Source organism: Daktulosphaira vitifoliae, unplaced genomic scaffold, assembly GCF_025091365.1.
Source record: "Daktulosphaira vitifoliae isolate Bord-2020 unplaced genomic scaffold, ASM2509136v1 Scaffold_36, whole genome shotgun sequence".
Classification (NCBI taxonomy): domain Eukaryota; kingdom Metazoa; phylum Arthropoda; class Insecta; order Hemiptera; family Phylloxeridae; genus Daktulosphaira; species Daktulosphaira vitifoliae.
Window position 1 is genome coordinate 5,973 of NW_026099606.1, and position 17,737 is coordinate 23,709.

The 17,737-nt window shown below is 25.9% G+C and overlaps 1 protein-coding gene across 2 annotated transcripts; it reads left to right on the forward strand.

Annotated features, from left to right (window-relative positions):
* Window positions 1-1,776: 1,776 nt before the first annotated feature.
* LOC126908907 (uncharacterized) lies at window positions 1,777-17,527 on the forward strand. 2 transcript variants are annotated; one of them, XM_050691235.1, is made up of 9 exons: window positions 1,777-1,875; window positions 2,085-2,133; window positions 5,826-5,864; window positions 6,661-6,828; window positions 9,086-9,247; window positions 11,125-11,289; window positions 15,921-16,085; window positions 16,485-16,646; window positions 17,281-17,527. In XM_050691235.1, the coding sequence occupies exons 1-9, from the start codon at window positions 1,873-1,875 to the stop codon at window positions 17,352-17,354; spliced, it is 987 nt and encodes a 328-aa protein (XP_050547192.1). In that variant the 5' UTR covers window positions 1,777-1,872; the 3' UTR covers window positions 17,355-17,527. The 2 variants fall into 2 exon arrangements, with proteins under 2 accessions (XP_050547192.1, XP_050547193.1); XM_050691236.1 differs by lacking the exon at window positions 5,826-5,864.
* Window positions 17,528-17,737: the final 210 nt, after the last annotated feature.

Below are 17,737 nucleotides of genomic sequence, written 5' to 3' on the forward strand. Positions count from 1 at the left end.
GTAGTAAATTTTCTGTAGCGTTTTGAAGTTTGTGAAATTTTGAATTTTCATGTACTATTTTACGGTATTAAACATTGAAATACGTATTGAGAAAAGGACAGAAGAAAACGCTATCTTTTCAATATACTTTTCAATGAGAGTGATAAGTAATAATTGTCTTACCTAATTTCTTATTATGGTATTAATGCCAAGTTTGTAATGTATACACATTATCATCATATGTATACACAGTAATCATGAAAAGATAGCGTTTTCTTCTGTCCTTTTCTCAATACGTATTTCAATGTTTAATACCGTAAAATAGTACATGAAAATTCAAAATTTCACAAACTTCAAAACGCTACAGAATATTTACTACTGAATATTAATAAGATATTTTTTTACTAAAATTTTTCTTAAATTCTACTCTACAAAATAGCTATCTTAGATTTTTTTTTTACATTTTATTTAAAATTTAAAAATAATTAATATTTTTAATAAAATGTAAAAAAATTAATTATTGAGATATAGCTATAGACCTAACGTATAACTATTATTTAAAAAAAAAATCAACTAAAAATATTAACTGGATCAAAAGTTATTTAAGTTGTCAGTGAGTGGTGGTCCACTCTGTATATTATTAATTGAAGTATGTACATTATTACATTCACAGTAATAGTGTAATGTTTAAAATTCCTGGCGGGGTTGAAAACACTTGAAATTTTAATAAATACTCAATTAAGAATATTAATAAATAATTTACTCATACATAATATTAAAATTTTAAATTTATTTAGTGCATTAAATTAACAAAAAATTTTACCAACCGTTTATTGACATTGTTTTCAAGTGTTTTTTCCATAATATATTATGTAGTAATTGTAAATATTGCAAAATATTATACATTAGAACTTATAAAAAAATTAGATACTATTGATATATTAAGGGAAAATGTAATTAAACAAAATAATTACACATACATTAACTTAACTTACAACACGATTTATACTAAGGTCGCATGAATGGTACTACAATGATAGATAGGTTGTAACGAAACAATGACTTTTTACTAGGATTGGCACGTATTACATACTATAGTATGGTCATACTTAGTTCTTGATAACTAAATGATCAAATTGTAATTATTTTTATTGACGTTCCACATAATTTTGAGATTATTTTTTATCTATCACGTTTATTTTACTACAAATCCCATTTTAGTATTTTGGAAAATGTTTAGATATTGACTAGAATTAATCTTGATATTTCCATTTATTTTCCTTGATGGAGTAAAAACATCGAAATTTAATGAATTGGTTCTAATGACATCATTCAATATAATATGTTATTGCTTCCAATAACGCACCTCTATAAAATTTATATTTATATATTTGGTTTCTTTGGTCTTTTAATTTTAGATTAAGAATTTACCTTACTTTTCTAATCAATGTTTTTGACACTTTCGAATACAAATACTTATAAATTTTAATGTGATTTATTCATTAAATCAAACCCATTGACACCAATGATCAAAATAATTTTTTGTACTTTTAATACATTTTTCTGTCAATTATTCTTATTTTACGTCACGTTTATTACATTTAAAGTATAAAACTTTTTATACACATATATTCTTACCATAATTGCTTTATATTTATGATGACTGGATGTTTAATATATTTATTTGTGCATGTTTTATGACTTACCCCATCTTCTAGAAATGTTTAATCATATATAATATAAATTATATTTTATTAATATGTTTTTAGCATTAATTTTAAGTGAGAATATAAATTACTTAGGAATTGCGAAATAAAATTTAAATTGTTAGTATTCAATAGACTGTAGAGTAATAGTTATTACTTCATCTATGAATAAAATTTTAATTAAATAATGGTAAGATTTTTGACAAATACAAAATATTTAAAAAATAAATTTATCAAGTTATATTGGCCAAAAAATATAAGGATTCAATTTTTTTTAATTTATAACCTATAAATTAAAAAAATAAATTCTAATTGTATTAAAACAAATTCGGCCTCTTATTCAGTAAATGCAATCTTTCTTATATTTTAAAATAAATAATATTATTGTTAAATTTTTAGATTTTACTGAATCAATTAATTATTGTTAGTTTTTGTTTAGCTTTTCAAGGTAATATCATAAATATTTTTTAACAACTAAAATATTGCTTAGTAGTACATTATATAATATATTTTTGATAATTAAAAATTAAGCATAATTATAATATACACTAGAGTGGTTCTTAATGTGTAGATGAATTAAATTTCTTAATGCATTTTTTTTTTCAAAATTTGATCGGGCTACCCCCGGAATTTGTTCAAAACTATAAAAATATAATTTGAGTCAAATTTCATTAATTTTAGTCAACCTAAACCATGCCTCAGAAGGGTTGAAAAATCAATCATGAGGGTAGTTTTCCAATAATTGTAGTTTATCACAAAAGTTATGACTTTTACTTAAAAGTTTATAAGAAAAAAATTGTAGACATAAATATTTTACATAAAAAAAGTTATTACTAAAAAAATCATAAATCAAGTATTTACCTCGCGAAAGTTAAAAGTTCAACAAAATGAAGAAAATGGGCGTATTTATTTTTGCGTAGTTTTTTGCGATTATACCCTAAAGTATTAACGATAGGAAAATATATTTTATGATAAAATATTTTTTTAATTATATTTTATTTTTAGTATTTTTTCATAAAACGGCTCATTCGATCACAAAATAACAAAAACTCATTTCTAGAGTTTTTTATTATAGTATCATACGTTTATATGAAAAAATAATATATTATTTTTGTTTGTTGATTTCTATAAGGTATAAATATTATTGAAATAGCATGGTCAGTTTAAGTAATGATTGGACATAGCTTATTTAAAAATACCTATTATTATTAACTGTGTTGATTACGTGCGATATCATAAACTACAGCATTTTAGTACATATCCTTACATCAATGATAAACATTAACGTTTAACATTGAGGTTTTATCGAAATAATCTGTAGTCAGTGTATTTTGTGATTTTTTAAACTCAATTATTACTTTCTTATTTAAAAATGGAAACAAAAAGAAATTTACGAAAAAGTATTTATTTAATTGGTAATAGTTCACATTAACTAGTTGGATGTAAATTACCATCAAATAAATAAGTTTTATCGGTATTTTTTTTTAATATTTGAGAAGTTAACTTGAGTGTTCGTGATAGTGCCCGTTTAGTGATCGATGAAACATTGATATTCTGGCAAAAAGCTCGAATACCTACTAAAGAAGTTCGTAATTGTTTATCAAAATTAGAGAAATTGTACAATACATGGCGTAATTTGCAAAAAAATTCAAGTCGGCGTACTCAGATAGACAACGAAAATAAATTTGTACAATTTTTTTATGAGCTATTTGATATTGCTCATACAGATGCATTAGGCATGATAAATATTGATATAGATAAGCAGTTTTTAATAAGTCAAAGACAAAAGGATCGTCCAGGATCACTTATTGGCGTTGATGTAACTTACCAAAAAAAAAAAATTTAAGCAATTTAAAAAACTAAAAGAATTTGAGAAAAAAAGGAAACTTAATGAATATGAATTAAAATTAACTAATAAGTATTTTGAGTTACAAATAAACAGTGAATAGTATAGCATTGTTCATTCATATGCAATTTTTATTTTTATTTAGCTAAAACTGTGGAATTTTATTTTACAAGCGACGACACAGAAGAAAGTTTGCCTGATGATTGTGAGTTAGATTAAAATATTACGATCTATAAATTATCTATAACGATTTATAGATCATAATATATTAATTTATATTGTTTTATAGTTGTAAACCATGATGACTTCAGTAATTTGTTTGATTAGTTAAAAATACTAAAGATAAAACATTAAATTTAGAAGATATTAATTTTTCACCAGGTACGTCTAATGAAATTAATGCCAATATCAAGCTCCATAAAACAAAGAGGTGCAATAGACATAATGACTGTAAAGTTATCTTCAGCATTAGTTAGGTGCAAATTAAGCGACCGAGACGCAGTGCACATTATAATTGCAGTTGGCTGAATCATTAGGGCATGATGTCAATGATATAATAGTTAATAAGTCATCAATTAAACGACACTTGTTGAGACAACATTGCTTTAGAATTTTTAGATAAACATATTCCACACGAGACAAAAACTAAAATGGCATTTAATATTAAAAGAATTGACACTGAAAATTTCGATGGGGAAGAAAATTATGTCATAAAAAATAAACGCATAAATTTGGACTTTAATGAAGTATCAAACTTTATAAAAAATAAAAAAATAGAAGATTTTGTGACACGTAAAACTTTAAATTATTTGATCGATTTAATATTGATTATAGTTTTATGGAAACAAACCCATCTATATGAGGTGAAAATCTAAGTTATTTTAAAGTTCAAGAAATTATCAATCATTTAAAAGTGGATGATATTGCAGAACGTGCAGTAAAGTTAATAAAGGATTTTAATAAGATAGAATCAAAAAACGAGGAACAAAAACAGAACACATTACAAGTTATAATACAATAATAAAAGTAATTTCCTAACAGTAAAAAAGCTACACTAAGGGATAAATTATTATTTATTATTTATTCATTTTTTATTTATATTTCTATAATTTATATTTGAATTTGGTTATTGTATAATATAGTAATCATTTATTATGTGTACATTTTATATTGCATTATTTATAATTATTTAAAAGAATTAAAAAGATTTGTTGTCTTTTTACAATTATTTTAGAACGAAACTTATTATTGAAGTATAAGTTTAACTTATACTTATAAATTAACAAATACATTTATGATTTTTTTAATAAAAAATATAAAACATTTAATTTAAAACAACTTTTACTCATGCACTCTTTTTAAACACAAACGATTCGTCCTATATATTAAAATTGTGAAAATTTCAGATTTTTACTCTTAAACATATATTTAGTTAAACTTTTAACTTTTGCGAGGTAAACATTTGATTTATGATTTTTTTAGTAATAACTTTTTTTATGTAAAATATTCATATCTACAATATTTTACTATAAAATTTGATATAAAAGTCATATCTTTTGAGATAAACTACAATTATTTAAAAATTACCCTCATGATTCAATTTTCAACCCTTTTGAGGCACGGTTTAAGATTGACCAAAATTAATGAAATTTGACACAAATTTTTTTTTTATAGTTATGAACAAATTCCGGGAGTAGCCCGTGCAAGTTTTCAAAAATGATAAATAAAGACCACCCTAAAACACACTGTAATGTAATTAGTAATTTTAAAATTATTTCGGTTAAAACGTTTCGATTAAAAAAAAAAAATTTAAATAAACAAATTTTGCGTGAAAAGTTAATTTTTTAACTATAATATAGTTCATTTAAAAAAATATAACAGTCCTTTAGATCTTCAAAACTCTATTATGAATTCTCTTTGTGTAGTTTGTAATAAGATGGTTTTGTTTTTAATTAAATATTAAATTTAATTAATATTGTCTATTTCCTTTTGTACTTGCCCCTGTTCTGATACTCGAGACCTCATGAATGGTTGTAGTGGCATGGTTTCAAAAAATCCTGTATCATTCATCCTCGTCAATACCAGTGTCCTAAATATTTAAAATTATCCTTTACACTATATAATCAACATGTACCACGGTTTCTCTCTTTGTATTTCTCTAATAATCTAGCAAAAGTGGGTCGAACTTTCGATTTTGTGCAGCACGACACGAGCTGTTGCACAGATGACCTATGCAGTAACTTTCATAAATTAATTATCATACTTCACATTTTTATTGAATGTATTTTTTTTAGTCGTAGCAGTTTTAAGTGTAGCATCCCTATTTCGTGAAGGTAAAAACATTATAAATATAAACTACTCATCTCACTTATTTTCAGTCAATATTTACCATCGCTAAAAACATTCAGCAAATTAGGGTTACAGCATAGCATATACAATGTATCTGAAAGTTGTCCTAAAGTAATGCCTAAAGTAAAGGGCAATTCCACAGGGTCCAACATAATACTGGTCTTAGGAGGAAATATTATATAGAGCGTTCAATAAGCAAGAAAACGGATTTCTCTTGTTCTCATTATGTGCAACAATTGACCTGTTTCCACATTTACTGAACACTATGTATACTATGATTAACATCATTGTTTGAAAATGTAATTTTCTATTATATTATCAAGTTAATAATAGAAGTCTCTATTTAAAAATATTGAATTTTAGTTTTTTCTCTGAAAGCTAAAGTTTGCCAAACAATTCATTTTATTGTGAGCTGAGAAAAAGTAGCAACAAAATTAAAAATCTATTAAAATAAACACATAAAATAATCATCTTCTCAGTTTCATATTCAAGCTAAAAAGAAAATTAATTTTATGAGATGTTAATAATTTTAAAAATAACCATTTATGAATAATAATAAGGACGTACACACAATTATATACAGCTGACAAATATACTTACATGGAATATACTTAAATTCTAAGTCTAGTTTTAATGTATCGAATTTCATTAATTAATCGTTTTTGGATTAGCATGTTTTATGTTGTCTAATTTCAAAATTGGCATTATAAATATATTTGCTATTAGTTAACCTTATTATAAATAATAAAAATAGTAATTATATAAAATATTTTGTTATAGTTTATGATGAAAAATGTGAAGTTTGTTACGAATCAAAGCCGGTAGTATTTTTAAACCCTTGTTTACACCGATTGTGTGCAACATGTGCTTTTAATGCTCATTATAAAAATGAACAAGTATGTCTAGTTCCATCATGCAGAGGATATATAAAAAATTACGAAAATATTAGTGTGTATTGCTCTTAATTTTAGAATCTACACAGTGATTTATTAAGCATACTTCAATTTTTTTATAAACCATTTAATGAAAAGTAAATTATTAGAAAAATGAATTCAAAATGATAGATTTTAACAGTCTTCTTCCTCTTTTTTCTTTCCTTAATTTCAAATACTTGGGATTGGCCACCCTTATCCTTAAAATACCTTAAAATTAGTTTAACTTGCAATTTTGAAATTGTCATCATTAAATAGAAAAATTTATGAGAATTAAAAAATTGTGTTGTTAAGATTAATATGCCTACGGCGGCGGACTAACCACCCATCCCGGAGAATAAAAAGGTTAGGAAACCTCCTCCTTCGGGGAAGGCCGCTATGGCCCTTTATGGGTTAATAAAAGCGTAAAAAAAAAAAAAGATTAATATGCAGTCAGGAAATTTTATAATAACTATTTTTAGTAAATTTATCAAAAAAGCTTAATATTTTTTTTGCATTTTTATCATAATAGAATAGTGTTTAAAAAGATTCACAATTTATATATTTAGAACTTAATTAATTTTAATAATTTACTTTAACTAAAAAAACCAATGAAAATGTTGTTAAAAAAATTTACTCAGTTGAGTGTATTATAAAATTGAATTACAATAGTAAAAATCTATTATTAAATTCAGGTGATACTAAAAGTCATTTTTTTTAAAATTAATTATATAGCAACATGTTATTAAAACATTGGAATATTATACAGAGTGATTTTTTTATCATAACCCACTTATTTACTTAAAGAATAAATATAATTTTTTTTTTTTTTAGTTATCAATAGTTATATAAATAGTAATTGGCATTTGAATTTTTAATACAACTTCATTCGTTTATTAGATATAAACATTCAAAGTTTCAATTTTAGCTTCGATGCTTTTTTTTTTTTTTTGTGTCTATTACCACTTTTTCTCAGCTCTCATCGAACAAATTTCTTTCAACGATACGTCAAAAGATCACAAATCGTATCTAGTCGAAGACATTACTCTCAAAAATTGAAAAAATTTCCCTCGTTCCCCGTAAATGGAGGAAACCTCTAAAAAAATTACAAATTTAAAAATTTTTTTTACTAAAAACTGCCGTAACTGTTTCAAAAATGAACATATCAATATAATTTTTTTTTTATAAATGCTTGATGTCTTTACCCTATCATTTGATATATTTTTTTTGTAAATCTGACATTTAACCTGCTCACAGGGGGGCATTTAATATGACAACTTTTTCACAAAAAATTTACTTATTCAACTTAACTTTTGAAAATGTTCCGGAAGGTCTGACACTTTTATATATATCTTAAATTAAAGCTAATGTAATATACTTTAATTTGAAAAAAAAAATTTGACCTCTGGACTTGTCTTCATGGTGAAAATGGCAACCGAATGCTATTTTTGTGTGAAACTTCTCGATTTTATAATTTACATTTTTTACTTTAAAATGCTATAACTTTTTAGAAAATGTATGGATCAATACAATTTTTTCATGAGAAATAATATTTTTTAATAATCCCTTTTGTCTTTAAGATTAGGTCCGCAAGTTAATTTTTTGTCCAATATTATTCCTAGGTATTTGGTTTCGTTTTGGTTATTAATTAATATGTTGTTAAATGTTATAGCTGGACATTTTTCAGAACGGAGGGCGAATGTTACATGACTTGATTTATTTTCATTAATTTTTATTTTCCAGTTCTTGAAACATGATTCCATAATGTTTACATTCGTTTGAAGGTGGTGGGCTGCTTGAGAAATATTACTACGAGTAGAAAGAAAAGCCGTATCGTCGGCAAACTAAATCTTTGACTATAACTTAATTTCTAATTTTGTTATTTTTTTACTTTAATATTTTATTGTAGTGTTTTTATTATAAATATATATATCTTACCCCAATTATTTTAGATTCTGTGAATTTTATCATTTTGGATAATTCAGTTTCAATGACCATTTTATATTTTATTTTGTATCTTATATTTTTATAAGATAATTAATTTATAAAATTTAATAAAAGGAACAAAATCTATGGTGCTCTAGTTTTGGCTTTGACTTGCCTCGGGCCAAGATGGATCCTCCTTGGGGTTTTTGTTAAAGTTAGGCTGGTTTTATAAGTTTAGCTTACAACATTTTTATAAAACACAATCATTAATAAAAAATGGAGGGTAATTTGTTTAATAAATCACCCTGTAATATTCTTTAATACAACTTTTCAATTATATTATTAACAGATTATTTTTTCCATTACAGATGATAACGGTTTATGTTATTCTTGCAAAGAAGAAGCATCATCAGTAACAATAATTCCATGTTTTCATAAAATTGGTAATTCTTGTGCTTATGAACAAATATGCTCAAAATCGAAAAGATGTCCACAATGTTACTTTTCAATTCCATACTTTTTTAAAATAAGTATGGAAACAATATTAATTAATCATTTTATTAATATATATATATATATTTTTTTTTTTGCAAAACTTGAGTAGCGTCAATAATATCTAATAAATAAAATACAATGTGTTTCGTATGGGACATAGTTAATTACTATGATAAAATAGTGCTTGGAGTTTGAATTTTATTTTAGTAATGATTTTTAACAAATGTTTTTAAACTCTTGGATGACGATTTTAACCAAGCTAACGTTATGGTCGAGTTTAACCATAAATAACGCTTATTCATATTTAAATTCAATTTATGCAATATTTTTTCTTTTAACTGGCGTAATAAAATTGTCGCACACAATTTTAATCTAGTCAAAGTGATTTATTTTAGTGGAGATACTACTGAGTTCGTTGCGATTAGTCAAGTACACAAAATTTCATTACTGCTATTCGTTTTTATATATACCATCAGCCATAAGCGTGAATAGATTTGTCAGCAAATTTGAGAATATGAATAGACTGTACATGATTGTGTTCAATGATACACTGTGGTATTTTCATTTTTTCAATCTGCTGTTATAGTTCTTATAATTCAGCTATTCCTCGTTTAATTCACTTGGCAACAGGTCATCCCAACAATATATTAGTTGCTATTGTCGTTGTATTAATTATCTCGCTTTAATAATTATTGGCCTAATAAATCCGAGAGGATCAAAAATTAAAGCGGTCGAAGACACTTTGGACGATCTTTTTTTGTTGTCATAGCAATGTTACTTTTAGCAGCATCATTATCTAGGTGTGACCACCACAAAATCCATTATAGTCTTTGTGCTCCTTACTTACCCATATTTGCTGATACATTTTTCACAGTCTGCTGACAATGTATACTAATGGGTTTGAAAACATGGAAGAATGTAAATTAAATCATTTTGTATTACACCTTATTATCTTTGAGCAGCACGTCGTTCAAACTCAGACTTGTAATAGTAACACAACGCGCATTAAAAATTACGCATAACCTTATCATCGCGCTAATTCTTTTAATATTGCATAGTGAGGTGTGTAATAAGGTTTTATAAATGTGCTTACATTATCAGTTACTCGTTCCATATGACCCAGTCGCAAATATTCATTCATAAATTATGTGTAATTTAATTTCATATTTTCGTTTTTAAGTCATTTATTTTTAGCTACTAAAAATTGCTTGAATACTATTGCTTACGACTCACCTAATTGCTTCCAATTTTTTCGCAAAGGTAAACATACCACAAATTTCCCATTTGCATCTGTAGTTACCAATATATTAAAATCTCAAGACATTCGTTTTCTTCCGCGATAAATGATATTTTATTAACTACATCTTCTATACAGGCTTTAAATATTTTCGATTTGTAATTTTAACTCTCATTTCTAGAATTATTTTGAGCGTTTAATGAGTAAAATAGTGTCGCGTTCATTACGGGAACAGAACAATCAACAATCCAATCAAACTTTGTTTCTCTAAACATTTGCTAAGGGTCTAAATTTTAAAGTTTCAAAAAATACTTCAGCGCCTAACAAAACGTCAGTTTTACTAGGTATAGCAAACTATGGGTCGGCTAAATCTATGACCTCGGGAATTTTCCAATCGGTCCTATTGACAGGTTTCATAGGCTAAATCATAAAACTTAGTTAGATAACATTACTAAGTTTACAAGCCTATTAATACAAATTCGAATAGGATAATGATAAGTTTAAAATATCATAACAAAATTTATTAATTCATATAAATCCATTCTCTTATTATAAATTTCTCAATTATATTCGAATGAATGTAAAGAATATTTTTATAGAGTTGCATTTGATTTTATAGCGAAAAATTATTATTTACTGTTCATATTAATAAAACTTGAGTAAAATTAATTTTAGAATTAATAAATAATGTTTGCCAAAACTGCTACAATGAAATTGGGGTAAAAATCATGAAGCATTGTCACCATTATATTGGAAAAAATTGTATAAATAAATATAAAGATCATACGAAGTGTCCAGTAAAAAATTGTGAAAAAATTCAAGACCATTCTTTGAAAAATGGTAAGGACTTAAATAATGTGATATTATTTAAATTTAACTACTACTTTCATTTTAAGTAAAAATATACAAAAATAATGACTTTTACAAGCATGGGGTCATCTTTTTTTTCACTAATATAAATATTACAATAAGTACGTATGTTATAAAAATGTAGATTTTAAATAAGTTATATTGATTGACGATCTTACTTTGGTTTGAAATGTAAAAAATTAATTTTTTTTGTTTTTTTTTTAAACCCCAGTTAAAAGGAAGCATAGGATAGTAAAATTCCAGTATAGAGAACTCTTGTAAAAATTGATATCCTAGATATATGTGATTTATTTGTTTTTATAGAGTTCAATAAATATCTTATTTCGGTTAAACATTGAGCTAGCTAATTGTTAACCAATTGTACATCTTAGTCGACAGGAACTCCTGAGAGTTCTTTATCTATCAAAAGATAAATATCAGATGGGATGGTGTAAACATCTTGCTGTTGAATATATATATAGAGCACTAACTGTAATAGTTCATTATTGTAAGGTATTTCCATTACTTCTAAAATATCGTCTATTGTGTATTTCTAAGCAGAAAGAATGTTAAAGTTTTACGTTTATGACGTAAAAAATTGACCTATCTTTAATAGTACTGTTTAACAAAATAAGTTAATTAAATTAGTTATTGTGAACATCATATAATTAAGTGTAACTGCTCAGCAATTGGTAATGTGGTGTTATTATCTGGATAGTATTAATTTCGTGGTGAATAAAAACTAATTTTGAACATTACAATTTAGAATAACATAATTTAAATCTTCCTAAATAATGCAGTCGCACATTCCTTTTTTATATTTTATCCGTTGTACAATCGTCCATAACAAATTATCATTGTAATAACAAAACGCCCAGCTGACTACTACAGTACTATCAATAATTCAACCGGTCCCAGATGTCTGTCAACGAGGCATGCACTGATGTCGGCGTTTGTTTCCCCTTCCGGTCCATGTGTGTCGTCGCCGTCAAGTGGTCTGGCCGTTTTTGTTTAAATGTGTTTTTTTGGCCGGTCGTCCTTTCTGTCTCCGCCTTCTACTTCATTTTTGCGTATATTAAACATCTCATGGCTGCCTAACTTTTACTTTTGCCTTCAGACACTTATGAACTTGAAAATATATCTATGTTATTTTCAAGATACCGACCAATTTATAAAAAATAAATTCATATAACATCTTATTTTTGTCGAGGGTTACACAATATCAGTTTTTACCTATCACAGAAATGTTCTAGAATTCGTAAACAACTGATAAGAGATAACATTAATATGATTATACTGCAAAAACCAAATGACATATGTGCTCTAAACGAAACAAAAAATAAAATACAGTTAATTCATAGAAATGTCGAGGAATCGAAAAATTTTGTACGTACATACATGTCACTGATAGTAGACGCTCTTTGTGAAGTAGCCAATCAAATCAGAGTTGAAGTGAAAGAAAAGCAATAGTACAGAAAGCCATTGTTTCGGCACTTGGAGAAAGCCTGTTTTAGAGTAAAAAATGATCTAATAATATTCTTTACATCTGAAGAAAATAATATGATGCATGGCTCTAGCAAACCCTCTGCATCCCAGAAAAATGAAGAAATAAAGTCTAAATTTGATTAAAAAATGTATTTTCTACATCTCAGGAAGATGAAAAATTAAAAACGGCAAATGCTGATAAGCCTAAACGTTCGTTTTTCAACAGCATGCAGCAAGAAGATTTTTTTAAATGATTGTTAGAAATAGACGCGGTTTAAGGTCTAAAGTACATCAAAGGTAATGATTTTATTATAGGCAATACTAGGGTTAAAATAATTTACGATTTTTCATCTATTTATGTTGAAATATTAGTACCACGATCACTAAGTTATGGCATTTATTAACTTTTATTTAAAAGTAAACCTGTAATTGGAACATTCAATATAATCGATTTATAGGATTATAAAAGTTTACTACTTTACACTGATGCACGTTTAGGTCAAAGTGGAAAACTGAAAACCAATTCAGGTTATAAATATAAATATGTCATTAGTATCTTGTTTCCTCCGAAAACAGACAGAGATGTGTTAATCTACAAAATTTTAAACAAAAGTCTTAAGTTATACACGTATTGTAACGATCCTAGTGATCTTATAGTTTGATTAAAACTTTTACGCGTTTGTGTACTTTTATGTTTTAAAACACTTTTATCTTCTTTCTGGCGATGGAATAGTAGGCGTGATCATTTGACAGGCTGGATGCGTCTACATGCACCAGTAAATTAGGGCTACCAGCTAAATTCTGATAATAATTTTTGATACGGAGTAGGCATTTGAAGAAGTTTGAAATAAAATAAGTAAATAAATATCACCAGTATCGATGTAAATCAATTCGATTGTGTCCTATAATGTGGTTTAAATTCATCGTAGTAATACTTGTGTATTAACGTCTTACTAATGTAAAGTATTGCTAAACCGACATAAATAGATTTTACAAATTTAACAATATTTGTATCCATTACGACAGCGCACAACCTTTCACCATTTTTATTTAATCTTTGAAGGTCGGTTGGTTCACAAGTTTGCTAAGATAATTGAGACTGAAAATCAGCTCAACAACAGCAAGTCTAACTTTAGGTACAGGTTGCTATACTCACCAAGAGTTGAGCATGATGTGACATAATACAGATTGTTGAACCGGTTATATGGTAAATAATAAATGCGTTGGCATGAAACACCATGGTGGTGTCATTGTTCTCATAGAATGCATACGACAATGATCGCTACTGTACGGTAAAATCATTGATGATGGTAATATTCTTATCTAAGCGTCTGGTAACCGATGATAATATTCTTAGAAAATAATAGACGTATATTTGATTTTAATAATATTCAGACAGCGTCACAACTGTTCTCATAAACTTTAGACGCTTATGCAATGTCATGATACCCTTGATGTTAAAAATATGCTTACCTAAACGTCTATAAACCGATTATAAAATTCTTAGGTAATAATAGCATTGTTCTTATAAATATGATTAACATAATTACAATTTAACACTTCATTTAGCCACATCTCTACCCTACTCATTAGCGTTAGGTGAGAGGACATATCATCTACATATAATTTACTCTAATTTTCAGAAACTGCCATAAGTGATTTTTAAATTTATCTTTAAACCTAGTCATGAAAAATGGTAATAACAAATTTGCCATTTCTATGTCCTTAATTTGCGCATCAAATTAATTTTTTTAATTTTCAAACTCATTTATTTTATCCTGTTCTATAATTTGTTTCTTTACCCAATTTTTAAGGAGACTAATTGTTATGTTTATCAGAATACTCGGAAATTAGTCTACTACGTTAAATAACCTATTATTAATTTGAATAGTAACCAGTTAATTTTTGTACTAAGTCAATATTAGTTTTAACTGAAAAGCTATCGAATTTTTTAATAGATGAAAAAACACTTACTATGTGTTATAAAAATTGTAAATCGGCGCATAAAATTGACACTACCTTCTTGCTAAGTCTTGTTTATTATAATTAACACGTTGAACCTCTATTTCAATATCTACCCACAGATCTTTTATAAGCAATTTTTTTGGTAATAAACTTGTGTTAGGATTGGTTTTTAAGCATTTCTGTTTTAGTATCGGGAAACAATGCCTGTGTAACGTTCAACTACATTTTCCTCCATTTTTATAAATAAAATTACCGGAATTTTTTTTAAATTATTTATTTGGCTCTTATTACTTAATTTGACATTGTTCCAAAAATATGCAATTTTTTAGTTATTTTGTGGGTACTTTTCAACTTAAACATTTTTAATATTTATTATTTTTTAAATAATAATTAAAATATATTTTTAATTTTAAATAATATTAGCCACAAATAATCAATTCTTGTTATTTAGCTATGGTTTCATGTTACCATTATTGTAAAATACTATAAAATAAAACACAGACCGCACATCCGCTATTAGCGACTGATGAATTGAAAATAAAATTATCGAATATTTTAACAGTATTTAAAACCATAGAAATTGACCATCGTGGTCAGTCGACTTCAGTAAGTAGTGTTATGCTTAATGCCATTCATTAGTCTCAGTACTTGGTTGTCGTTGTCTGGCTTTCTGTAACAAGTAAAGAGTTTGTTCATTCCTTTTTATCTTACCTAATTTCGTCTTCTACATATCTGAGTACTTGTTTCATGCACTTTATCTGAACCTCGTACTTTGATATATTTCTTACTTGGTATGTCTAATATTTGCATTGATAAAAAATTAGGTCGATAATATTTTTATTGTTAAATCAGTCATATATTTGTTACTGAAACTAAATATTTATTTGCTTCATAAAGTTTTTATTGTACTAATAAAAAGTTATTGTCCGCTAATACCTAGTTGTTTCCTTCCTATAACTACAGCTTTTCGATACCCATAGTTACTGTGGAGTGTTAGCAGAGCATACAGAACTGCTGTACGATCACACATGCGTAAGTATCTACGCATACTCAACCTCATCATCATTATAATCATATTCGTATACTCAATCCATCTTCATTTTACCTTTGTGATTTGTTTTGTATTGTGATAATTAATTAAAAATTTTAATTATTTAAATTTTTTACATTAGACAGTGAAAAAGTATGCTGTATTTGTCTCATAAAAAGATCATTGACAGTAACATTAAAACCTTGTTATCATAAAATATGCAATGATTGTGCTAATGAGCTAACCGTACTGAATATTACTGAATGTCCATTATGCAGAGAAAACATAGTATATTTTAATAATATAGGTAATTATTTAACAATTTGTAATTTATCCTTACAAAAATAATTTTGAATTTCATATAAATTAGAATGACAAGCATTAGTCTAATTTTAACAAATATTATTAAATACTGAAAAACCCTTGTTCTTGAAAAAAAGAAACAAAATTATTGGTATCTTTTTAATTCTTCATCCTTCATTATAGACTTAAGATTCAATTTTTTAAATATTTATGCTATTATTTTATTAATATTTAAAATACAAAATTTAGTTAAAAGCACCAATTTTTTTGGGGAACTTCCTTATTATAGACATATATGGTGTTCAGTAAGTAAAGAAACGGGATTTTATTGATCTCATTAAACGCATACTGAACGCATTGTTTAACAATAATTTGTTATATATTAATTTAATGTATCATTTAGAGTTAATAGAAAGATGTTCATGCAAAAAAGAACTTAGACACGTAGTCTTAGAACCTTGCCTTCACAAAATTGGTATGAACTGTGCTAAATATATAAGTAATAATAATTACCAACCCAAGTGCCCAATGTGCAGCGAAAATATTGAATTCTTCCGCACCGATGGTCTGTACTTACTATAAAATACTACGTGATTGTTTAACTATAATTTACGCAATACTTAAAAATATGTAACTTTTTTTTTTCACAATTTTATAGTGTCTTAGGATTTATAATTTTCTTCTTAATATTGCATGAACTTTGTTAATAAAAAACATATATGATAGGTACTTCTGATTCATTTAAAAAATAGAAGTTGACACAATGTCATGATGGTATAAATAGTCTTAGAATGAAAATTGTTTTTGAAAATCTATAAATGCTATTATTTTTTGAAAAGAAAAAATTGTAGTATGTTTTATAATTTAAAGGTTATATTACATAAGTCACGTTATATATTTTATTATAATCATACAGCAAATGTACATATTCTCTTAAATATATTACAATATTAAAATTATTTTCCCTAAAATTCGTATTCATCGACCAACATTTTTTATTAGTATAGCATAAAAAAATATTTTTAATTTTATTATTTTTTTATGAAATATCGGGACACCACGTAAAATTTCTTATGAAATTGTCATAAAAACTGAAAATGTTTATAACTGTTTTGTTCTCTTAATATGAACTCTGTTTAATTATTTAATAGGTCTCTTGAATAATTTACAATTTAATAATTACATATAATTTTTTTTAGAACCACACATGAGTAATTTATTAAATCCGTCGTATTTAATACGTATCAAAAATTTAATGCGCAAATATTTGTAAAATGAAGAACATGGAGTAACAAGAAGGAAATCTAAAAGATTTCATTTGAATACTATGTATGTTATAATAATAATGGAGTATTGCATAATTATTATATATTATAAATTGTATCATTCACACATGTAATAATCATCAAATTTATGAAAATATTTCAATAAAAAATTGTTATCTTATCAGTGTATTTTTTAAAAAATGTTGGACAACCCTATTTTTTATTTTTAAAAGGGTAATTTATTTAATTAAAAATTATATATTCACACCCATATATATTGAAAGGTTACAAATATAAAAAAAATCAAACTAATTGGCCGCAACGAAAAATTTGTAACTTTCATGACGCATTGAAAGGGTTGCCAACCCACTAAACGAGACAATGTATTGTC

Coding starts and splice junctions, on each gene's coding strand:
- LOC126908907 (XM_050691235.1), top strand. Junction 2,134..5,825: donor TTTTTGTTTAGCTTTTCAAG/GTAATATCATAA, acceptor TATTTTTTTTAG/TCGTAGCAGTTTTAAGTGTA. Junction 5,865..6,660: donor AGCATCCCTATTTCGTGAAG/GTAAAAACATTA, acceptor ATTTTGTTATAG/TTTATGATGAAAAATGTGAA.